The sequence below is a fragment of the Thalassophryne amazonica genome, chromosome 19 (assembly GCF_902500255.1).
Source record: "Thalassophryne amazonica chromosome 19, fThaAma1.1, whole genome shotgun sequence".
Taxonomy (NCBI): domain Eukaryota; kingdom Metazoa; phylum Chordata; class Actinopteri; order Batrachoidiformes; family Batrachoididae; genus Thalassophryne; species Thalassophryne amazonica.
The window spans coordinates 21,091,026-21,111,175 of NC_047121.1; the positions used below are offsets into that span (position 1 = coordinate 21,091,026).

Below are 20,150 nucleotides of genomic sequence, written 5' to 3' on the forward strand. Positions count from 1 at the left end.
AATTGGAGTAAAAGAATGGACAGAATATGGGAACGTGGATAGTAATTATTTATTTACTTATTGGTAATGTAAATTATGGATGGCTAACTTGAAACACAGCTCTGGAACCTTTTGGAATCTTTGCAATATTTGTGTTTGAAAAGACTGTATCAAAGGAAGTATTAAATGGATCCTCAATATGAGAATAACTGCTTCAAAGTAATTGGTTGAAAATATTTTCTCAGATTTGTGCCCTCTGGTGTTGAAAATAATAACCTAATTGATATGAACAAGTATCGTACTGTTTTTTTTTTTTATTTCATACAGTCGGGGTCTGTATGTGCACAAGCATGTACACTGTTTATTTATCACAAATGTGAGCAGGAAAAAAAACTGTTTTAATCTGACAGGATGAAACATACAGTAAAAAAAAAAAAAAATTACAATGTTTTGATTGTTTTACTTTAGTTCATATCTGAAGTCTGGTCCTTCTCGAAAGCAGGGTCCTGCTTCACAGCTGATCCTGTGATCCCATCACTCTGTGGTAATCACATCAGTCTGGTAAATCTTTGTGATTGATAATCTAAAATACATGACTCAAACCTTTGGATTATTCCGCCAGACTGTCTGAGGTCACTCAGACCCCTGCACAATTTTATTTAAGAAGTCCAGGAAGAATTTTCAAAAGTTATTTATGCACACGGTACTCCTATTTTTGTATGATTTAAATCCTGTTTCTTTAATTGCAGTGTTATTTTCCAATCTTGTCCGCACTTCAAATGAAATAATCTGTGCAAACCATTAAAGTCCTGCTGTGTGGTCATTTTCAATTCGAGACAAATAGTTTTTCAAAGACACTAAATATTCAGGGCTAAATTCTCACCAAATTTGTTGAATATTATCACAAATTAAGCCAAATAACTGAAACATATTTAATGGAATAGTGCAGCCATTTGTTGGATTGAATATTTTATTGGAACAACATAATATGAGGCATTAAAACAAGCATATGTGCAACAAGTGTGTCACCTCACATCATACTATAATCTGAGTTTGTTTAAAAACTCCTCCATTGTCTTTACTGAATTTACACTCACATTTCCAGAACTGCCCCATAAAGGGTTTTGAGAAGGGTCAACAGCATTATATATATTTTAGTCTGATGTCCACCAAACCTTGCACACACATATATGTAGGGCATGTTTCAAGATTCAAGATTCAAACAACTTTATTGATCCCTAAAAGGGCAATTCATATCACACCCAGTTACCTCAGACAAAAAATACAGCAATTGATCCACAATTATTACTAGTTGAACATAATAATGGCACACATCAGAATTAAAACAACCGCACATATACATTTGATTGTTTATGTACGCTAAACAGAAACACAAGGGGGGGGTGGTAGGGTGGAAGGGGGAAGGCATGCGTCATGTGTGCAGTCTGTCCATGTGTACAGTCTGGAGTTGCCTTGACAACAGCAGGCTGTAGGGGAGGGCATAAGGGCAGATAAGAGGGGAGCCAAATGCTTCATCAAGGCCATTGAAATACTTTTGGAGGAAAAACTTCAGTAGCTGATAAGGCTGCCATGTTTTGGGTTCGGCAGAGAGACAGAGAAATTCCATTTGCGGCTCCTCTGACTGTCGAAATCAAATTAATGAATAATCCCTAGTCTCCAACATCTTCCTTTGCAAAGCAGATATTTACTCCGACATGTTTTCCAACTTGCATTTGAGTTCAAAAGTAACACAGTCTGAGATTGCACACCTTGCCCACCTTGTTAATCATGATGGACAGTTGTGGGGTTTGTGGTTCTGTTAGCAGCCATTTTGCCAAATTTCCGGTAGGTGAGGGGAGCGCATAACCCAATCAGCCCCAGCCCTCCTACATAAAAGCAAATAAGAATAAATCTTCGACGTCTTCCACGGTGAGTGGTGCCAAGCACACAACACACCACTTCTCCCAGGCATCGAGAACATAGCCCGCAGGATAAGTTCCATCTGGGCACGCAGGGTCCCCCAGCCCAGACCAGCTGATAAATTCCATGGTTATTCAAATATACAGTAGCTTGAAGAATTCACAGTCTGGTGAAGTTGGGACTTTGAAGGTTGGAGCAGAGATAGAAAAACACAGAGCAGAGAGTGGAGGAGCTGCGACTGCCCACGCTGAAGTCCCAGCTAGCGGGATGTGGGTGGGAAAGGGGGGGGGGGGGTTGTTTGGGGTTGGGGGAATCTGGAATTGCGCAGGTGAGATCAGAGTTACCAAATTTCAGTTATTGTAGTTCAGGTCATTTGGGACACAGATTAAGTTTATCACTGATTTAAGGAGTTGTGGCTGACTGGTTAGTGTACCTTGGTTTCAGTGTGGATGGTTCTCAGTTCAAACCCCACCCCTGGCACATTTTTCCATGTAATGTGGAGTGGCATCAGGTGTAAAACCTGTGCCAAACATACAGATACACCTTGGGTTTGCTGTGGCAACCCCACGTGCAAACAAGGAAACAGCTAAAGGGATTTTATTTTCTGATTTACACTGAAAATGGCACATGTATAGAGGTGGGGTCTCAAATTTGCCAAAGATCAATTACTGGGATCAAAATGGGTGGGTTTCTTTGTATTAATTATACTGCTGTTTATTGACACATGGAAAGTCAGATTTTTACATATTTTTGTTTCAAAATGTATTTTCTCTTGGCTTTTATTTTGATTGGGCTTGTAAACGATTGGCAACTTAGAAGACTTGCGTTACCTTGCCGTATTTTGTTTTGAAGGTAATTTAGAATTTCAATTTATTATTTCAAAGTTCAGCAAATTAACATCTACCAATAGGTCCATAAATATTTGTACAGTGATTGCTTTTCATAATTTAGTACAACAGTCATTTTCACACAGTCCCTCCATTTTCAGAGGCCAAAGGTAATTTGACAAACTAAACAAGTATTTTTGTTCAAATAAATCATTACTTTCACAGCCAGGTCAGGGGATGGATACATGAACATTTCCAAGTCACTAATTACGTTGTGCTGTCTTGGTGTTTACTCTTCTTTGCTCCCCCTCCCTTTCTGTTTCTCCAGGCACCACATCACAGAGCTGATTTTCATCACCTGTTTACAATCAACTCACCTGCTTATAAGCCCTGGTTCAGCCACTACACTGAGTTATCACTACGTAGTAACCTGGTCTCCCTATCTGAGAAGATAATGTTTCATGTTGCTCTTGTCTCCTTGGCCTTGTTTTCTGACCAGCCTTTGTTTCTTTGTTCCCAGTGTTCTGATTTCCTGCTACTACACCTGTTCTGGTCCAGTCTGTGTCTCCTGCCTCTTGTGTCTCCTGAATCACTCCAAATTCTCGTGTTATCATCACAATAAATTGTTACTTTGCTTTTCACAATAGCTCCTTGCTTTTTGGGCCCAATCTCAGTTTTGACAGGCTCGCTGTAACAGAATATGCCTTGGACTTCATTTTCATCAATCATTACAAGTAAATTATACAAATTTGTACTATGTGATAAATATGTCTGGAGTTGGCCTATTTCATAAAAATTAAAACAAAAATGTTGGCTTTGGTCTCCCATGTGCCATCTGGCAAACTGTGGCAGAAATGTCACTTTTTTTTATATATAAAACCTTCTCTGAACCCATCCACAATCAAGCTATGTTACTCCAACCAAAATACTTCATTGGGTTTTGAATCCTCCTGTCATTAAGAACCTGACTTTAAAGAATTTTACTATCTGTCCCTCTGTCTAATTGGACATCCTCATCCTGTGACCTCTCACCTCATCCTCCTCTCCATAGACATGGCACAGATGTTCCTCCAGCGGCGGTCCAGGCTACGGGTGGTCTGCTCGATTGAATCATTCTCTGAGTCACTGCAGCAGGCGTCGGCATCATGAAGCAGGACATCGCACAATGTCAGCACAGACGCCACACTCTCTGTGTGCTGTTCAATGTCTCGCTGCAGATCCTGCAGACAGCAAGCAGTCATTTACATCACATCTGCAATTTAGTTTCTCAGAAAAGATGAGGCAAAACTTCACTTTGTTTGGTTTTAACCCACACTGATGGATGTCAAAGCATGGGTGCCATAGTCACATGACCCAGTGTTTGTTTAAAACATCATATAAAACAAATATTTGTGGTTGTGTCAATTTATAGTATGAAGTGCATCATTTTCAGTAATTAGTTTGGAAGTAATCCAAATATTTTGTGTTCATTAACTGATTTTATATAACTGCTGAGTGGATCCTTATCATTTGATTGGTGATTTGTATGTCACATGACATGGATTATTTGTCCCATTTGTGTTGCATTGCATTTTGAATGCAGTTTGGTTCCATTTAGAGTGAAAATGTGACTTACGAGGTCTCTTAGATAATAAACCGACCCTTTTATTTTTTTTTTTAACTATATGGATTTGAATGACATGCGATTACACCAATCATGCTTGAACCCTCGTGCGCATGCGTGAGTTTTTTCACGCGTGTCGGTGATGTCATTTCCCTGTGGGCAGGCCTTGAGTGAGATGTGGTCCCGCCCTCTCGGCTGAATTCCTTTGTTTCACACGCTGCTCGAGACGGCGTGCGTTGCTTTATCAAAATTTTTTCTGGACCTGTGAGGAATATCTGAGTGGACACTATTCGAGAAATTAAGATGGTTTTCTGTGAAAAGTTTAACGGCTGATGAGAGATTATGGGGTGTTTCTGTCGGTGTAAGGACTTCCCACGGAGCGGGACGTCCTGCAGCGCTTCCAGGCGCTGTCGTCGGCCTGTTTCGAGCTTAAAACATCCTAATTTAAGGCTTAATTCACCCAGGACGTCGTGAGAGAACAGAGAAGATTCAGAAGAGGCCGGCATGAGGAATTTATGCGGACATTCCACTGTTTAAGGACATTTTTTTAATGAAAGACGTGTGCGCAAATTCGCCGAGTCGTTTCCGTGACGACTCGGCAAATCTGTGCGCTGCGACAGGAAAAACACCTCCGTGTTGAAACCATTTGTAGAATTCAGGCGGCTTTTAATGGCTTTCAACAAGTGAGTAACTGAGAAATTGTTTAACAGCTTGGGCATGTTCCAACTTGCCCGTTAAGGTTTCCAACGGAGGTGTTTTTCCTGCCGCGACCCCCCGCGGTCGGGTCCAGCCCGACATGCGACTCTGCCCGCACGTTCTTTCATTACAAAATGACCGTTAACAATGGAATGTCCGAATAAACTCCTCATGCCGACTTCTTCTGAAAGTTCTCTGTTCTCTGACGACTTACTGCGTCAACAGAGCCTTAAATGTGGAAGTTTTCAACTTGAAACGGCGAGACGCTGCCGCCTCGAAGCACAGATCGCCGTCAGGCGCCGTGGACCGTCCTTAAAGCGACACTACCAGACCAAAATCTCTCATCAGCCGTTAAAATTTTTACCGAAAACCAGCTGAATTTATTGAATGGTGTCCACTCAGTTGTGCCTTACAGTTTTGAAAAAATTTTATCAAACAAAGCAACAGTCTCTGAGCCATTCCTAACAATGAAAAAAATCGACGAGCGGGTGGATGACTCCTCACTCAAAGACTGCCCACCAGGCGAATGACGTAACCGGACAGGCGTGAAAAAACTCTTGCATGCCCACGAGGGTTCAAGCATGTCTGATGTAATCCACACGTGATTCAAATCCATATGGTTTTTGAAAAAATAATAAGGTCGGATACTTTTCTAATAGACCTCGTAAATATTGATCTGCTCAATCCAAATAAGCATAAAATAACAGATGAATTTATCAGTATAATGTACAGTATGAGTTTATATCCAAAATCACCAGGCCAAGCAGAATTACATCCCATAGTGCTACCTTAATTGATAATATATTCAGCAATGATATTGAGAATAACACTGTGAGTGGATTATTAGTCAATGACATTAGTGATCATCTACCAGTTTTCATCGTTTATAATAGAAACCATCGGCGGAATCAGCCAGAGGAGAAAATAAATACAGGCGAGTGCGGACAGAGGAAAACATGAACACACTAAAGAAGGATTTACAGGAGCAAAACTGGGAAAAGGTATACAGTGAAAGTGATGTTGATAGTGCATATGAAACTTTTTTACAATATTTACATCATTATATGATAAAAATTGTCCAATTAAACAAGACTACAGAAAACAAAAAATCCAAGCTCGACCATGGATGACGAAAGGGTTATGAAATGCATGTAATAAGAAAAATACACTGTATAGAGAATTCATAAAACTAAAGACTAAAGAGGCAGAAAATAGATATAAGAAATACAAAAATAGATGAACTAATATTATACGGGTATGTAGGAAGGAATATTATAGTAACATATTATATAATAACAAAAACAATATTAAAGGAATATGGGATATATTAAATAGCATTATCAAAAATGGTAATAAAAAACAGAGTTACCCTCAGTATTTCATTGATAATAATGTCAAGAAGGAAAATAAGGATGAGGTAGTCAACGGTTTTAATAATTTTTTTGTAAATATTGGACCAAGCTTGGCAGAAAAAAATTCCTGATTCCCAACCTGAGGATTGGGATAATAATCTCATAGAAAGAAATCCCTGTTCAATGTTCCTCACAGCAGTGAATGGAAAAGAAATTATAGACATTGTGAATAATTGTAAATATAAAACATCTACCGATTTAAATGAAATTGATATGGTGGTGGTAAAACAGGTCATTGAATGGATTGTAGAACCATTAACATACATCTGTAACTTATCATTTCAAACCGGTAAATTCCCAATCAATGAAAATAGCTAAGGTTGTGCCGCTGTATAAGACTGGGGATAGACACCACTTCACAAATTATAGACCTGTTTCTTTGCTTCCACAGTTTTCCAAATTATTAGAAAAGTTATTCAATACTAGATTAGACAAATCATAATAACATAAATTACTTACTGATAGTCAATATGGATTCAGAGCACATAGTTCAACATCACTTGCATTAATAGAATCAGTTGAGGAGATTCAGTTGGATATTTATAGACCTTAAAAAGGCTTTTGATACAATCAATCATGACATATTAATCAATAACTGAACAGTATGGGATTAGGGGGTTGGTGTTGCACTGGGTGAGAAGCTACTTAAGTACAGAAAACAGTTTGTGAAGTTGGGGGAATATACATCATCATGCTTGGACAATGCTTGTGGCGTCCCACAGGGGTCAGTATTGGGTCCAAAACTGTTTCTAATTTATATAAATGATATTGTCAATGTTTCCAAATATTAAAATTAGTATTATTTGCAGATGACGCAAGCATTTTTGTTCAGGGGTGGATTTGCAGGAGTTACTGAGGAGGATCAGTATAGAAATGGGAAAATTGAAAATATGGTTTGACAGAAACAAATTATCATTAAACTTAAGTAAAACAAAATACATGTTATTTGGCTATTGTAATACAGGACATACAGGTTCAGTTACAAGTCGAGGGGGTAGATATTGAAAGGGTACATGAAAATAAGTTTCTGGGGGTGATAATAGATGATAAGATAAACTGGAAGACTCATATAAAACATACAAAGTAAACTGTCAAGAAGCATTTCAGTTCTAAACAAAGCGAAACATATTCTGGACCACAACTCACTCCGCATTCTTTACTGCTCATTGGTTTTACCATATATACAGTACTGTGCAGAGGTATGGGGTAATACTTATAAAGGTACAACACAATCACTATCAGTAATGCAGAAAAGAGCTATAAGAATTATTCATAATACTGGCTATAGAGATCAATCAATCAATCAATCATTTTTTTTTATATAGCGCCAAATCACAACAAACAGTTGCCCCAGGCGCTTTATATTGTAAGGCAAGGCCATACAATAATTATGTAAAACCCCAACGGTCAAAACGACCCCCTGTGAGCAAGCACTTGGCTACAGTGGGAAGGAAAACTCCCTTTTAACAGGAAGAAACCTCCAGCAGAACCAGGCTCAGGGAGGGGCAGTACTTCTGCTGGGACTGGTTGGGGCTGAGGGAGAGAACCAGGAAAAAGACATGCTGTGGAGGGGAGCAGAGATCGATCACTAATGATTAAATGCAGAGTGGTGCATACAGAGCAAAAAGAGAAAGAAACAGTGCAATCCAAATTCTTAAAATTCACAGACTTGGTTCATTTTCAAACAGTACAAATCGTGTATAAAGCAATAAACAATTTACTTCCAGCAAATATTAAAAATATGTTTTTTAACAGATCAGGGGATTGCAGTCTGAGGGGGAAATTTAATTTAAAGCATCAGTGGGCACGAACAACATTAAAAGGTTTCTGTATTTCTGTCTGTGGGGTGAGGATGTGGAACAGATTGGGAGTGGGGCTCAAGCAATGTCCAAGCATGAACCAGTTCAAACAGCGGTACAAAAATATGTTTTTTTCTAGGTATAGGGAGGAGGAAGGGTAATGAGGGTTAGGGTGTTTTTGTTCTTTGCTTCGGCTTGTAAATATATAGTATTTTGTATGTAAGTAGGTATGTGTAGGTGTATATTATGTTTGTGTATATGTATGTGTATATATTATATATATATATATATATATATATATATATATATATATATTGATATCGGTTTAGGTGTGTAGGAATCTATGTGTATATGTGGCAAAGGGTATTACTGGTTGTGGGGAAGAAGGGGTAGGATAATAAGCTGATGCTTCACCCTACCCCTTTTCGGACATGTTGGGTACACAGAAGGAACTTTTTTGTTGTTGTCTTCACTGATCTATCTTGTAATTGTTGTTGTATCAAATGTTCGAAATAAACAGTTTTCATTCATTCATTCAAAATTTGGTTCCATACATTTGTACCATTGCACTCTGCACACACACATACACGCACACGTGCACGCACACACACACACACAAAACAAATCCACTGCGCTGTCTGGAGGCTATTAGCAGGAAGTTAGAATGAAAAGCTGGACTAATAATTTCTGACGTGATTTTAATTTTTCGTTGCACTGAGGATGTACACCATTTTTTAAGCGCCTTGGGGCAACTGTTGTGATTTGGCGCTATATAAATAAAATTGATTCGATTTTTTTTTTTTTTTGGTAGTACACGTGCGCACATGCGCTGACCCGGTTGTGTGCGCATGGGGGACAACGACTCTACCGGCAATCATTTGTTTGAAGTATTTTATTGTGAAAAAGCTGTTCTACTGTGCTGAGACAGAGAACACTACCTCAAAAACCTCTCTTACTTTATACTACTTACTTAGAATATTATCTTATACTGCAGAGAGGGTTATTGCTGGAATGGAACACTGCCAAGTCCAATAAACCATAGGTCTTCTGCTCGCAGTTGATATGGGGATGAACAGCCATCAGCACTGAAGGGTGTTTAATTGTTTTTAAGTTGGTCATATCACATAATGATCACAGTCCAAGGAAGCCAGAAGATGATGCAAGTTTTGCTTCTGCGGTCCTTATTACTTGATTATTGTTTGTAGCCTAAAACAATGCAATCTTGGTTCCATCACTTACACTTACTTTTATTATGTTGTGCTGCCACATGGAGGCAAAGCAAGTGGAATGTTAAACATAGCCAAACAGTTGATAACATATTGAAGCCATAGTTAGCATAGGAACCATAATGTGCATTGCAAAGGTTTTCGAAATGTTTTGGAAAATAATTTCAATTCTGTAACCAGTAAGGGCCGCTTCACACATACAACCCCAATTCCATTGATGTTGGGACATTGTGTAAAATGTAAATAAAACAGAATACAATGATTTGCAATCATAATATCAACCAATTCATGTGTCTCCTATCAAAAAGAAGCACATGGGGTACAGTGCTCTATTGTTGAATGGAAAGGTTATCTCGTGAGCAAATGGATTACACCATCAGGGTGAGCAAAAATCAGTTGGTTTAAAAAAAAACACCTTTATGCTGGCAGTTGCCATGAAAGTTGGATAAACATTTAAAACTGTATCCTTTAACAAGAATCTACTGACCACCGTGCATGAGGCGTCTACATAATACGGTTTCATCTGGACCTAGAAATGGAAAATGGATATACCTGTTGCATGTGTATGTTTTAAAGTAAATGACGCACTGATTGCCTGTTTTTAACTCTTGTGCACTCAGTCTGTGTGGTGTGACATACAGTACAACCCCAATTCCAATGAAGTTGGGACGGTGTGTAAAATGTAAATAAAAACTGAATACAATGATTTGCAAATCCTCTTCAATCTATATTCAATTGAATACACCACAAAGACAAGATATTTAATAATCAAACTGATAAACTTTATTGTTTTTGTGCAAATATTTGCTCATTTTGAAATGGATGCCTGCAACATGTTTCAAAAAACTGGGACAGTGGTATGTTTACCACTGTAATACATCACCTTTCCTTCTAACAACACTCAATAAGCGTTTGGGAACTGAGGACACGAACTGTTGAAGCTTTGTAGGTGGAATTCTTTCCAATTCTTGCCTGATGTACGACTTCAGTTGTTCAACAGCCCGGGGTCTCCGTTGTCGTATTTTGCACTTCATAATGTGCCACACATTTTCAATGGGCGACAGGTCTGGACTGCAGGCAGGTCAGTCTAGTACCTGCACTCTTTTACTACATAATGTGCAGAATGTGGCTTGGCATTGTCTTGCTGAAATAAGCAGGGATGTCCCTGAAAAAGACGTTGCTTGGATGGCACCATGTGTTACTCCAAAACCTGGATGTACCTTTCAGCATTGATGGTGCCATCACAGATGTGTAAGTTGCCCATGCCATGGGCACTAACACACACCAATACCATCACAGATGCTGGCTTTAGAACTTTGTGCTGGTAACAATCTGGATGGTCTTTTTCCTCTTTTGTCCAGAGGACACAACGTCCATGATTTCCAAAAACAATTTGAAACGTGGACTCATCAGACCACAGCACACTTTTTCACTTTGCGTCTGTCCATTTCAAATGAGCTCGGGCCCAGAGAAGGTAGCGGCATTTCTGGATGTTCTTGATGTAGGGCTTTCGCTTTGCATGGTAGAGTTTTAACTTGCACTTGTAGATGTAACGAAAAACTGTGTAAAATGACAATGGTTTTCTGAAGTGTTCCTGAGCCCAAGCAGTAACATCCTTTACACAATGATGTCGGTTTTTAATGCAGTGCCGCCTGAGGGATCGAAGGTCATGGGTATTCAATGTTGGTTTTCAGCCTTGCCGCTTAGGTGTAGAAAGTTCTACAGATTCTCTGAATCTTCTGATTATATTATGGACTGTAGATGATGGAATCCCAGAATTCCTTGAGATCATTGAGAAACATTGTTCTTAAACTGTTGGACTATTTTTTTTCACACAGCTTTTCACAAAGTGGTGATCCTCACCCCATCTTTGCTTGTGAATCATGACACTCACCTGTTTCCAATTCGGTGTTCTTTGAGCATTCATCAACTTTCCCAGTCTTTAGTTGCCCTGTCCCAACTTTTTTGAAACATGTTGCAGGCATCCATTTCAAAATGAGCAAATATTTGCACAAAAGCAACAAAGTCTATCAGTTCAAACATTAAATATCTTATCTTTGTAGTGTATTCAATTGAATATAGGTTGAAAAAGATTTTCATATCATTGTATTCTGTTTTTATTTACATTTTACACAAAGTCCCAACTTCATTGGAATTGGGTTGTAGTACAAATGTAGTCAAATTGTGCATGAGTTGCGCATGCACTACAGATAGCACAAAACTCAGGGAAACAGCACTGACAGAAATACAGGAGTGCCGTAATGTAGGCATTTGCGTGGCTCACAGTGCTATGTTTTCGGCAACCCCTGCATCCAAATCCATCTCCAGCTGTCTCAATCGATGTTGCTGCACATGTTCTTCCAGCTATAAACTAATCATCATTATCTAAAAACCAGCATCTGTCTTACAGATCAAGTCTCTCAATGGTGACTTGGAATGAATCAGTGAAGACTAGAACCATGGAATGGACTGAAGGCTAAGGTAAGTGGCTAACCTGTATGATCCGTCACCTTAAAAAGTTTGACATTTGTGAGGTAATCCTTCACATGTTTGTCTCTCCATGCTCACAGACACTAGGAATGACATTTTCACCTGTTCAATGGCACCAAGAAATGGTTTAATATGAATGTTTTAGCCCCATACAATAACATAATAAAACCGGTTAGCCAGTGATGAATCAATATTGCACCATTTAAATTTATTTTCATTCATAGTGAAAACCTGAAGTTCAAATCATCAGAAAATAGAAATTGAAAAAATGTTTTCTCAGTATAATCATTATAATCAATTTCTTATTAAACATCAATACTGATAATGTTAGTGCAAATAATCAAGCAGAAATGCTCATGGCCTGCATACCATGAAGGCAAATCATTGTCAACTTTTAGAGATCTTTTATTTGTCTCCCATGTGGCAGAAATAAAAGTTGACTACATTTGGCAAAAGCATTCACATGTGATCCAGACACTGATTGCACCTTTTGCAACCAGCCAAAGAATTTGTCATGTTGCTCAATGCCAGCAATCCATTTGTAAAATATTACCTTCTGTACTGTCATGTGCTTGAATTTTTCTTTCTTCCACTCTTCCATCACCTCTCAAACCTTCTCCACTTAGTAAAGTAGTTCTGAGGTGGAGCACAAATAGCCTAACAGTTTAAAAGTCCATTTCTTTGGCCATAGTGGCCCACCCTCTGTGGCCCGGCTCGCACTGCATTTGCCATCTCTCAGATCAGTGCGACGGCTTCAAACCCTTCAAATAACTGTGCTCTTACAGGTCGCTGAGGCTTTTCCTTTCAGCACACATTACTCTACTTCATCATCATACTTAAGACCACTACAGGGTGGCCACAGCAGTGAGGTTCCAAAAGTAAAAGTACATCACTGCTGCAAGGAAAAAGTTACTTCCTATTCTAAAAGTACCTCAAAGTCACCTGTGATGTTGTTGAAGACAATAGCTACATTTTGTAGCTTTTTAGGTAGGGTTAGGGTTACAGTGAGTGACTTAATTTAAGGCCCTGTCCACATGGACACAGGTTCACATATATCTGCAAAAGTTTGGTACCATATAGGTGTTTCGTCCACAGGGAGCCACTGTTTTCAGAGCCCAAAACTTTACTTTTTGAAAGCTGGTCCCATGGTGGATTAATCTGAAAAGGCCAGATTGGCATTTTTGTGTGAACAGCCTATACGGAACATTTCTGAAATGATGATGTTATAGCCCCACCTCTGTACACTCAGCCGCTCATAATGAATGACATGTTGTTATTGTTAACAGGGTAAATGAATATACTTTTTGTTGTCTTGGTGGATCATTAATGGTATTTATTTTCATCGCTAACAGAATGCTGACCAGACAAAGAACACTGGCTGTGGTAAACACTGATTGTGAATAAATGGAGTGCTGTGATGCTAATAAAATAATTGCAGAAAGAACGTTCTGCTTTTAAAATAAGTGATTTTGTTCTTCTTGTTGGTGGTGGAACAAAGCGGCAGCTTCCTCTGGCTCAGGCTAACTGCCATATAGCAGACAAACACAGAGGGACTTCTTGAAAAACCTGTTTATTCACAAACAATGTCCATGATAAGTAATTAAAGTATGTCATCTTCCAAAACGGTGGTGATGATGAATCCAGCCGAAAAAAGCAACAAGTCAGATTAAAAGAGTTGATATAACCCCAATTCCAATGAAGTCGGGACATTGTGTGAAATGTAAATAAAAACAGAGTACAAAGATTTGCAAATCCTCTTCAACCTATATTCAATTGAATACAACACAAAGACAAGATATAATGTTCAAACTGATAGACTTTTTTGTTTTTGTGCAAATATTTGCACATTTTGAAATGGTTGCCTGCAACACATTTCAAAAAAGTTGGGATGGGCAACAAAAGACTGGGAAAGTTGATGAATGCTCAAAGAACACCTAATTGGAAACAGGTGAGTGTCATGATTGGATATAAAAGGAGCATCCCAAAAAGGCTCAGCCATTCACAAGCAAATTGCGGTGAACAACTGCATGAAAAAATAATCCAACAGTTTAAGGACAATGTTTCTCAACATTCAATTGTAAGGAATTTAGGGATTCCATCATCTACAGTCCATAATATCATCTGAAGATTCAAAGAATCTGGAGACCTTTCTACAAGTAAGTGTCAAGGCCGAAAACCAACACTGAATGCCCGTGACCGATCCCTCAGGTGGCACTGCATTGAAAACAGACATCACTGTGTAAAGGATCTTACCGCATGGGCTCAGGAACACTTCAGAAAACCATTGTCAGTCGTCGCTACATCTACAAGTGCAAGTTAAAACTCTACCATGCAAAGGTGATGGTATGGGGGTGTGTTAGTCCCCATGGCATGGGCAACTTACACATCTGTGATGGCACCAACAATTCTGAAAGGTACATCCAGGTTTTGGAGCAACACATGCTGCCATCCAAGCAACATCTTTTTCAGGGACATCTCTGCTTATTTCAGCAAGACAATGCCAAGACACATTCTGCACGTGTTACAACAGTGTGGCTTCGTAATCAAAGAGTGCGAGTACTAGACTGGCCTGCCTGCAGTCCAGACCTGTCGCCCATTGAAAATGCATGGCGCATTATGAAGCATAAAATACGACAACGGAGACCCTGGGATATTGAACAACTGAAGTCGTACATCAGGCAAGAATGGGAAATAATTCCACCTACAAAGCTTCAGCAATTAGTGTCCTCAGTTCCCAAACGCTTATTGAGTGTTGTTAGAAGGAAAGGTGATGTAACACAGTGGTAAACATACCACTGTCCTAGCTTTTTTGAAATGTGTTGCAGGCATCCATTTCAAAATGAGCAAATATTTGCACAAAACAATAAAGTTTATTAGTTTAAACATTAAATATCTTGTCTTTGTGGTGTATTCAATTCAATATAGATTGAAGAGGATTTGCAAATCATTGTATTCTGTTTTTATTTAGATTTTACACAATGTCCCAACTTCATTGGAACTGGGGTTGTATGTCACACCACACAGATTGAGCGCACAAGAGTTAAAGACAGGCAATCAGTGCCTCATTTACTTTAAAACATACACATGCAACAGGTTTATCCGTTTTCCATCTCAAGGTCCAGATGAAACCATATTATGTAGACATCTCATGCACGGTGGTCAGTAGATTCTTGTTAAAGGATACAGTTTTAAATGTTTATCCAACTTTCACAACTGCCAGCATAAAGGTGTTTTTTTTAAAACCAACTGATTTTTACTCACCCTGATGGTGTAATCCATTTGCGCACGATATACCTTTCCATTCAACATTAGAGCACTGAACCCCATGTGCTTCTGTTTGATAGGTGACACGTGAATTGGTTGATATCATGATTATATATCAACAAAACTCACAGAAACAAAGAACTGGATAAATCCAATGTTTTTGCATACTTCAGATCAGTTCATGCTCCCTGTAAGACGGACAAGGACCTGTAAACAGCCAGAAACATTCACCTTCATCTCCACATTTCTGTTGTAGGAAACACACATTTGACTTTATACCTCAAAATTAAAATTTTTGGTGACTTGCTGAATGAATACTAGTAAAAATAGTACTGATTTAGTTTCTGCCCACCTGCTGTTCAGCCAGTTTACGCTGGATCTCATCGCTGTGGCAAACACTGTAGACCACTGGCTTGGCCAGCTCAGCCTCGACACATGACAGCCAAGTCCGCAGGTTGCTCATGTTCTTATCAAGATGCTGCACCGTCACCAGAGTCTCCTTCAGCTTCCTCACCCTGCAAGGAGAAATATATTACAGAGGGTGAATTTTTGTTTCAGGAAATTTAATGTTGAATTAGTGTGAAAGTTGCAAACCACTGTGTGCAAATATGGCATGTTTATAGTGTTTCTAATTCACCAAACCTGCCAGAAAACTTAGTGGTGAGATAAGTGGCCAATTTCAATCAGACAATCAATTAGCATTTATTTATAAAGTGCTTTACAGCAGCCAGAATGGGTCCAAAATACTTTACAGTAAAATCAAAGATTCACAAAACTAAAACACACATACAATAAAGTTAAAACAGCACATAAAAACAAGACATGTCACAGCACCACTAGGTATTAAAAGGCAGCTTAATTATTATTTTGTTTTTTGCTTAAATTACACACTACAAGACACGTTTTCACTCGGTCGCACATTTGGGCGCTCTGTTTGCGAGGTTTTAGCAATTTTTTTTTTTTTTTTTAACAACGCCGGCGACAGATCTGATGCGGAAGCAAACCAGAAGTGACGTCGCCGTGGCCAGGTCCTCATGGTGGACAAAGTAGATACTGATCTGACACAGAAGCAAACTGGAAGTGATGTCACCACGACCGGGTATTCATGGTAGATGAAATGGATGGCATGGCACATGTGACAATTCAAAATGGCGTCACCCACATTCAAAATGGCAGCACCCATGGTTCTAGGGGTCCTCATGGCAGTTGAGGCAGATGACCCAATTGGATTAATTTATTATTATTGTTATTATTATTGTTTTCATTATTTTTACTGAAATTCAAGCAGCTTTAACTTTTGACACTTGTACAAACTGAAACTAACCTTTGTCACAATTCTGGCTGTTTTTAAACTATAACTCCAGAACATTCAGTCGTAGTTAGTCCAAACTATAACTTTTTGGAATCGTTGTGATCAGACAAATAATGCAGTGTATGATTTGTATATAGATTAGAGCATTTTAAATTTTGACCTTTGTGTAACACTTCATTGACCCCTACCTGGCTGTACAAAATCCAGCGGACAAAATCCCAACCTCTTATTACAAAAGTGGACAAGATCCCAGTCTCATGAATAAATATAAATATAAAATATATATGTATAAATATAAAATAATAACACATATATACTGTACATTCAAAATATTTTATTTATAGTTCATCACACACATTTAATTACATTTTTTCACACTTTCAAATAGAATATCATTTACTTTAAACAACTATGGTGTCACCTCAACACAATACTCAATACTTTGAAAAAGCTGAAACCTCTTAACAAGTGAAATGATGCTGTGGAATGAGACTGGGATTTTTGTCCACTTTTGTAAAAAGGGGTTGGGATTTTGTCCGCTAGGATTTTGTCCGTTGGGATTTTGTCCTGTCACCTACGTACCTGGCTATAGCTATCACCCTGGGATGGCTATCATACATTTTTGTGTAGGCCATGGTACACTGAGGCACTATTGTAAGTGTCGTTTTGTTCCCTTAAGTGGTACTGATTAGGTCAAAATTGATGACTGACTCACGGACTAGAATACAAACAGCACTCAGTGTGATCAGATCAGAGATCGAGACAAAGTTTGTGGACTTCCACAGTAGTACATATCCCACTTGTTTTCTCTGGAAAGTGATGCTTAGCTCTCTGCATACAATTGCATTATTACATAAAGTCTTCAGTTTTATATGCAGAATGATAATGGATAATACAGTTTGATGAATTTCTTTGCTGCTGTGAGAAAGAAAGTCCATCCTGTTACATTTACTTCTGTGTTCATACTGTCCTCTGTATTAGTAATAAGAAATGTATAAGTGCACATATTTATGTGGTGTTAGTGCATCACTAATCAGCACATTATCAATGTCCCGCTGTAGGGCAAAGCAGCAACAAGCAGCTTTATCCACAAGAGCTGCATCCAAACTTGCTATGCGCTTTGCATCTTGAGGCACAAAAATTCTGCAAAGCAGAAACTTGGTCCCGGAAGAGAATGTTGTTCTGTTTTTAGCAGCTGAGGAATCTGCATGTGTATGTGTATCTGCATGCAAGGGCGAGCTCACGTGCAGCTCAAGCTTTCATGGATCACTGCGAGGATGTGGAAGGAAATGAAGGGGAGGAGAGAGCCATCAGTAACACAGAAACACAAACAGGCTGCTGCTGTCAGACGCACATCACACCACTTATTTTGCACATGCAGATGCACGCACACACGAGGAGACCCGAGCGTTGGTGAGCTGAAATGGATTTCCTCTGAATGGTACGATACATGTCTGCCTGCATGTGGCCCATCCCCCTTTCATCCATCCTCATCTCCATCACTTCGGTCTCTGTAACAGTTGATGTGCTCCCCTCTCACGGTGGTGTGACGATGCCTTAGGATCAGGCTGAGATATACTTACAGGATGGTGAGGAGGCTACTCCATGATGATGGCTCATCCACGAACACGCACTGGACCCCCACCCACCTATCCACACTCCCACCTCCTCCTTACTCCCACCTCCTTCTCTGCAGCCCGCCTATCTGCTCCACTCTGTGTCTCCTTCCTCACTCCTCCTCTTCAGCTTTAACCTTCCCAGCCAATCTTAATTGTCCTAATAATGAATCATTTGTAAAATATAATGTCATAATAATATCAAAAAAACAAACAAACAAACAAACAAACAAACAAAAAAAAGTTGTTTTTCTTGCATTTTCTCCCTCAAAAATTCTGTTTAATATCTCATGTAGCCAGTGGAATTTCTTTAAATTAATGTTTTTGATACTTTTTTTGGTATTTGCATGAGGGATTTAAGGGATTTGCATATATTTTTCCTCTATGGTAAATAATCTTATTAAACATGGAGGAATTTCAGTGAAAATGGGCAAGGATGCCAGGCTAAACTGAACACCCGTGATCTCCAATCCCTCAAGTAGCACTATGTCAAAAAGCAGCAATCATCAATAGCTGATATAACCACATAGGCAGTTGATTATTTTTGGAATCCTTTGTCAAGTTACATTCACAGTTGGCACTTGGCAAGGTCTTTAATCCTATAATTCCCGGCCCATGAAATATATGTATCAAACATGAAACATATGACATTATAGGGTTAATCCCCAAGTTTTTCCCAGTGTACCACTGAGTGTCTTGCCTTGAAGCATGCCAATATTGGCACAGGGGTATGTCAGGCATCACTGTAAAGGGCTTTGAGATTCACATTGAAGAGTGTTAAAGCACTCCATTCACCATTTTTTTCTTTGATTTGTATTAAGTTTGATGCATCTTTCATATATGGGAAGAATTAATTCCAGCACATATTTAAGGGATGAAACCAATTTAAATAATGTGCCACTTTATATACACTGAACAAACTGCTCTACATTATGGCAATAGATCCAACAACAGGGAACAAAGTAAGATAAAAACCAATTAAACTTAGTCCAGCGCCTCAGGCAATTACAGGTGCAGCTGTCTAATGCATTTAAATCTTCAGACTTTACAACCAATGGGGCTCCAGACACAGACAGAACCAGCAGGGAACCTGAGCCTGGAAAACCTCCATCTGCCACCTTTTTTCCATTTCACACAAGCCAACCTGGAGCTCAGTGCAGTAACAGCAAGTCATATATTAAAGGTTTGAAAGCTGAAACTGTTTAAATCCAACACCAGGTGGGATAAAAAGCATGATGAGCAACTACAACCACACATACAAAGAGGACTGGAGACAAAACACAAAACAAAACAAAAACTGCCTGCTTTAGGACACCTAAATTTAACAAGTGCATCAGTCTTAATTTTACCATTCCTAAGTAAGAAGATTTTTAGGGCACCTTCGCACATAATGCGAAATTTGGTCGAAGTGCGCACGAAGTGTAGATGAAGTGTACATACAAAATGTCTAAAATCATCCCTGCCTCAAACGCCTTGCACACCTACAACTATTTGCGCACACCAGCGGCTAAAAGACAGAGTGTGTGCTGTGCGAACCCATCGATCCATCTCACGGCAGGTGTAAGCCAAATTCTAGCTGACACGCACAAACATCTAACACTGCTCATTTTGCATTTAGAAAATGTGTGGCCATTTGCACTCTTGGCACGACAACAGTGTGCAGACAATCATTGTCATGCTGGCAGTGAAATTTGTCTAAGTTTCCCACGAGTGTGACTTTGGTGTGTGTGCTGAACTGACAGGAGGAGGTGTGTCCTCCCACGGAAGAGGCTGTGGAGATCTGTGTATCTGCACATCCCAGCTGGACAACACAAACTGTGTTTGGATAGACATGGACTAACAACTGCCCCACATGGACATAAATAAAAACATATATCGCTGTGGGCTGCAGCGCGCATGCGCGTTCACTGACTGCAGCCCATTGATAGGCTACCCCCACATTGAAACAGACCATCATATCAGAACGCGCAGCAGGCGAGCTGACTTTCACATCACCCACGTGAGCT

The 20,150-nt window shown here is 39.3% G+C and overlaps 1 protein-coding gene across 1 annotated transcript in view; it reads right to left on the reverse strand.

Moving 5' to 3' along the window:
- syne2b (spectrin repeat containing, nuclear envelope 2b) overlaps positions 1-20,150 on the reverse strand; it is a 498,820-nt gene that overhangs the window by 54,636 nt on the left and 424,034 nt on the right. The window contains 2 exon segments of the mRNA XM_034159894.1: positions 3,759-3,946; positions 15,569-15,731. Coding sequence (XP_034015785.1) covers positions 3,759-3,946; positions 15,569-15,731 — 351 coding nt within the window.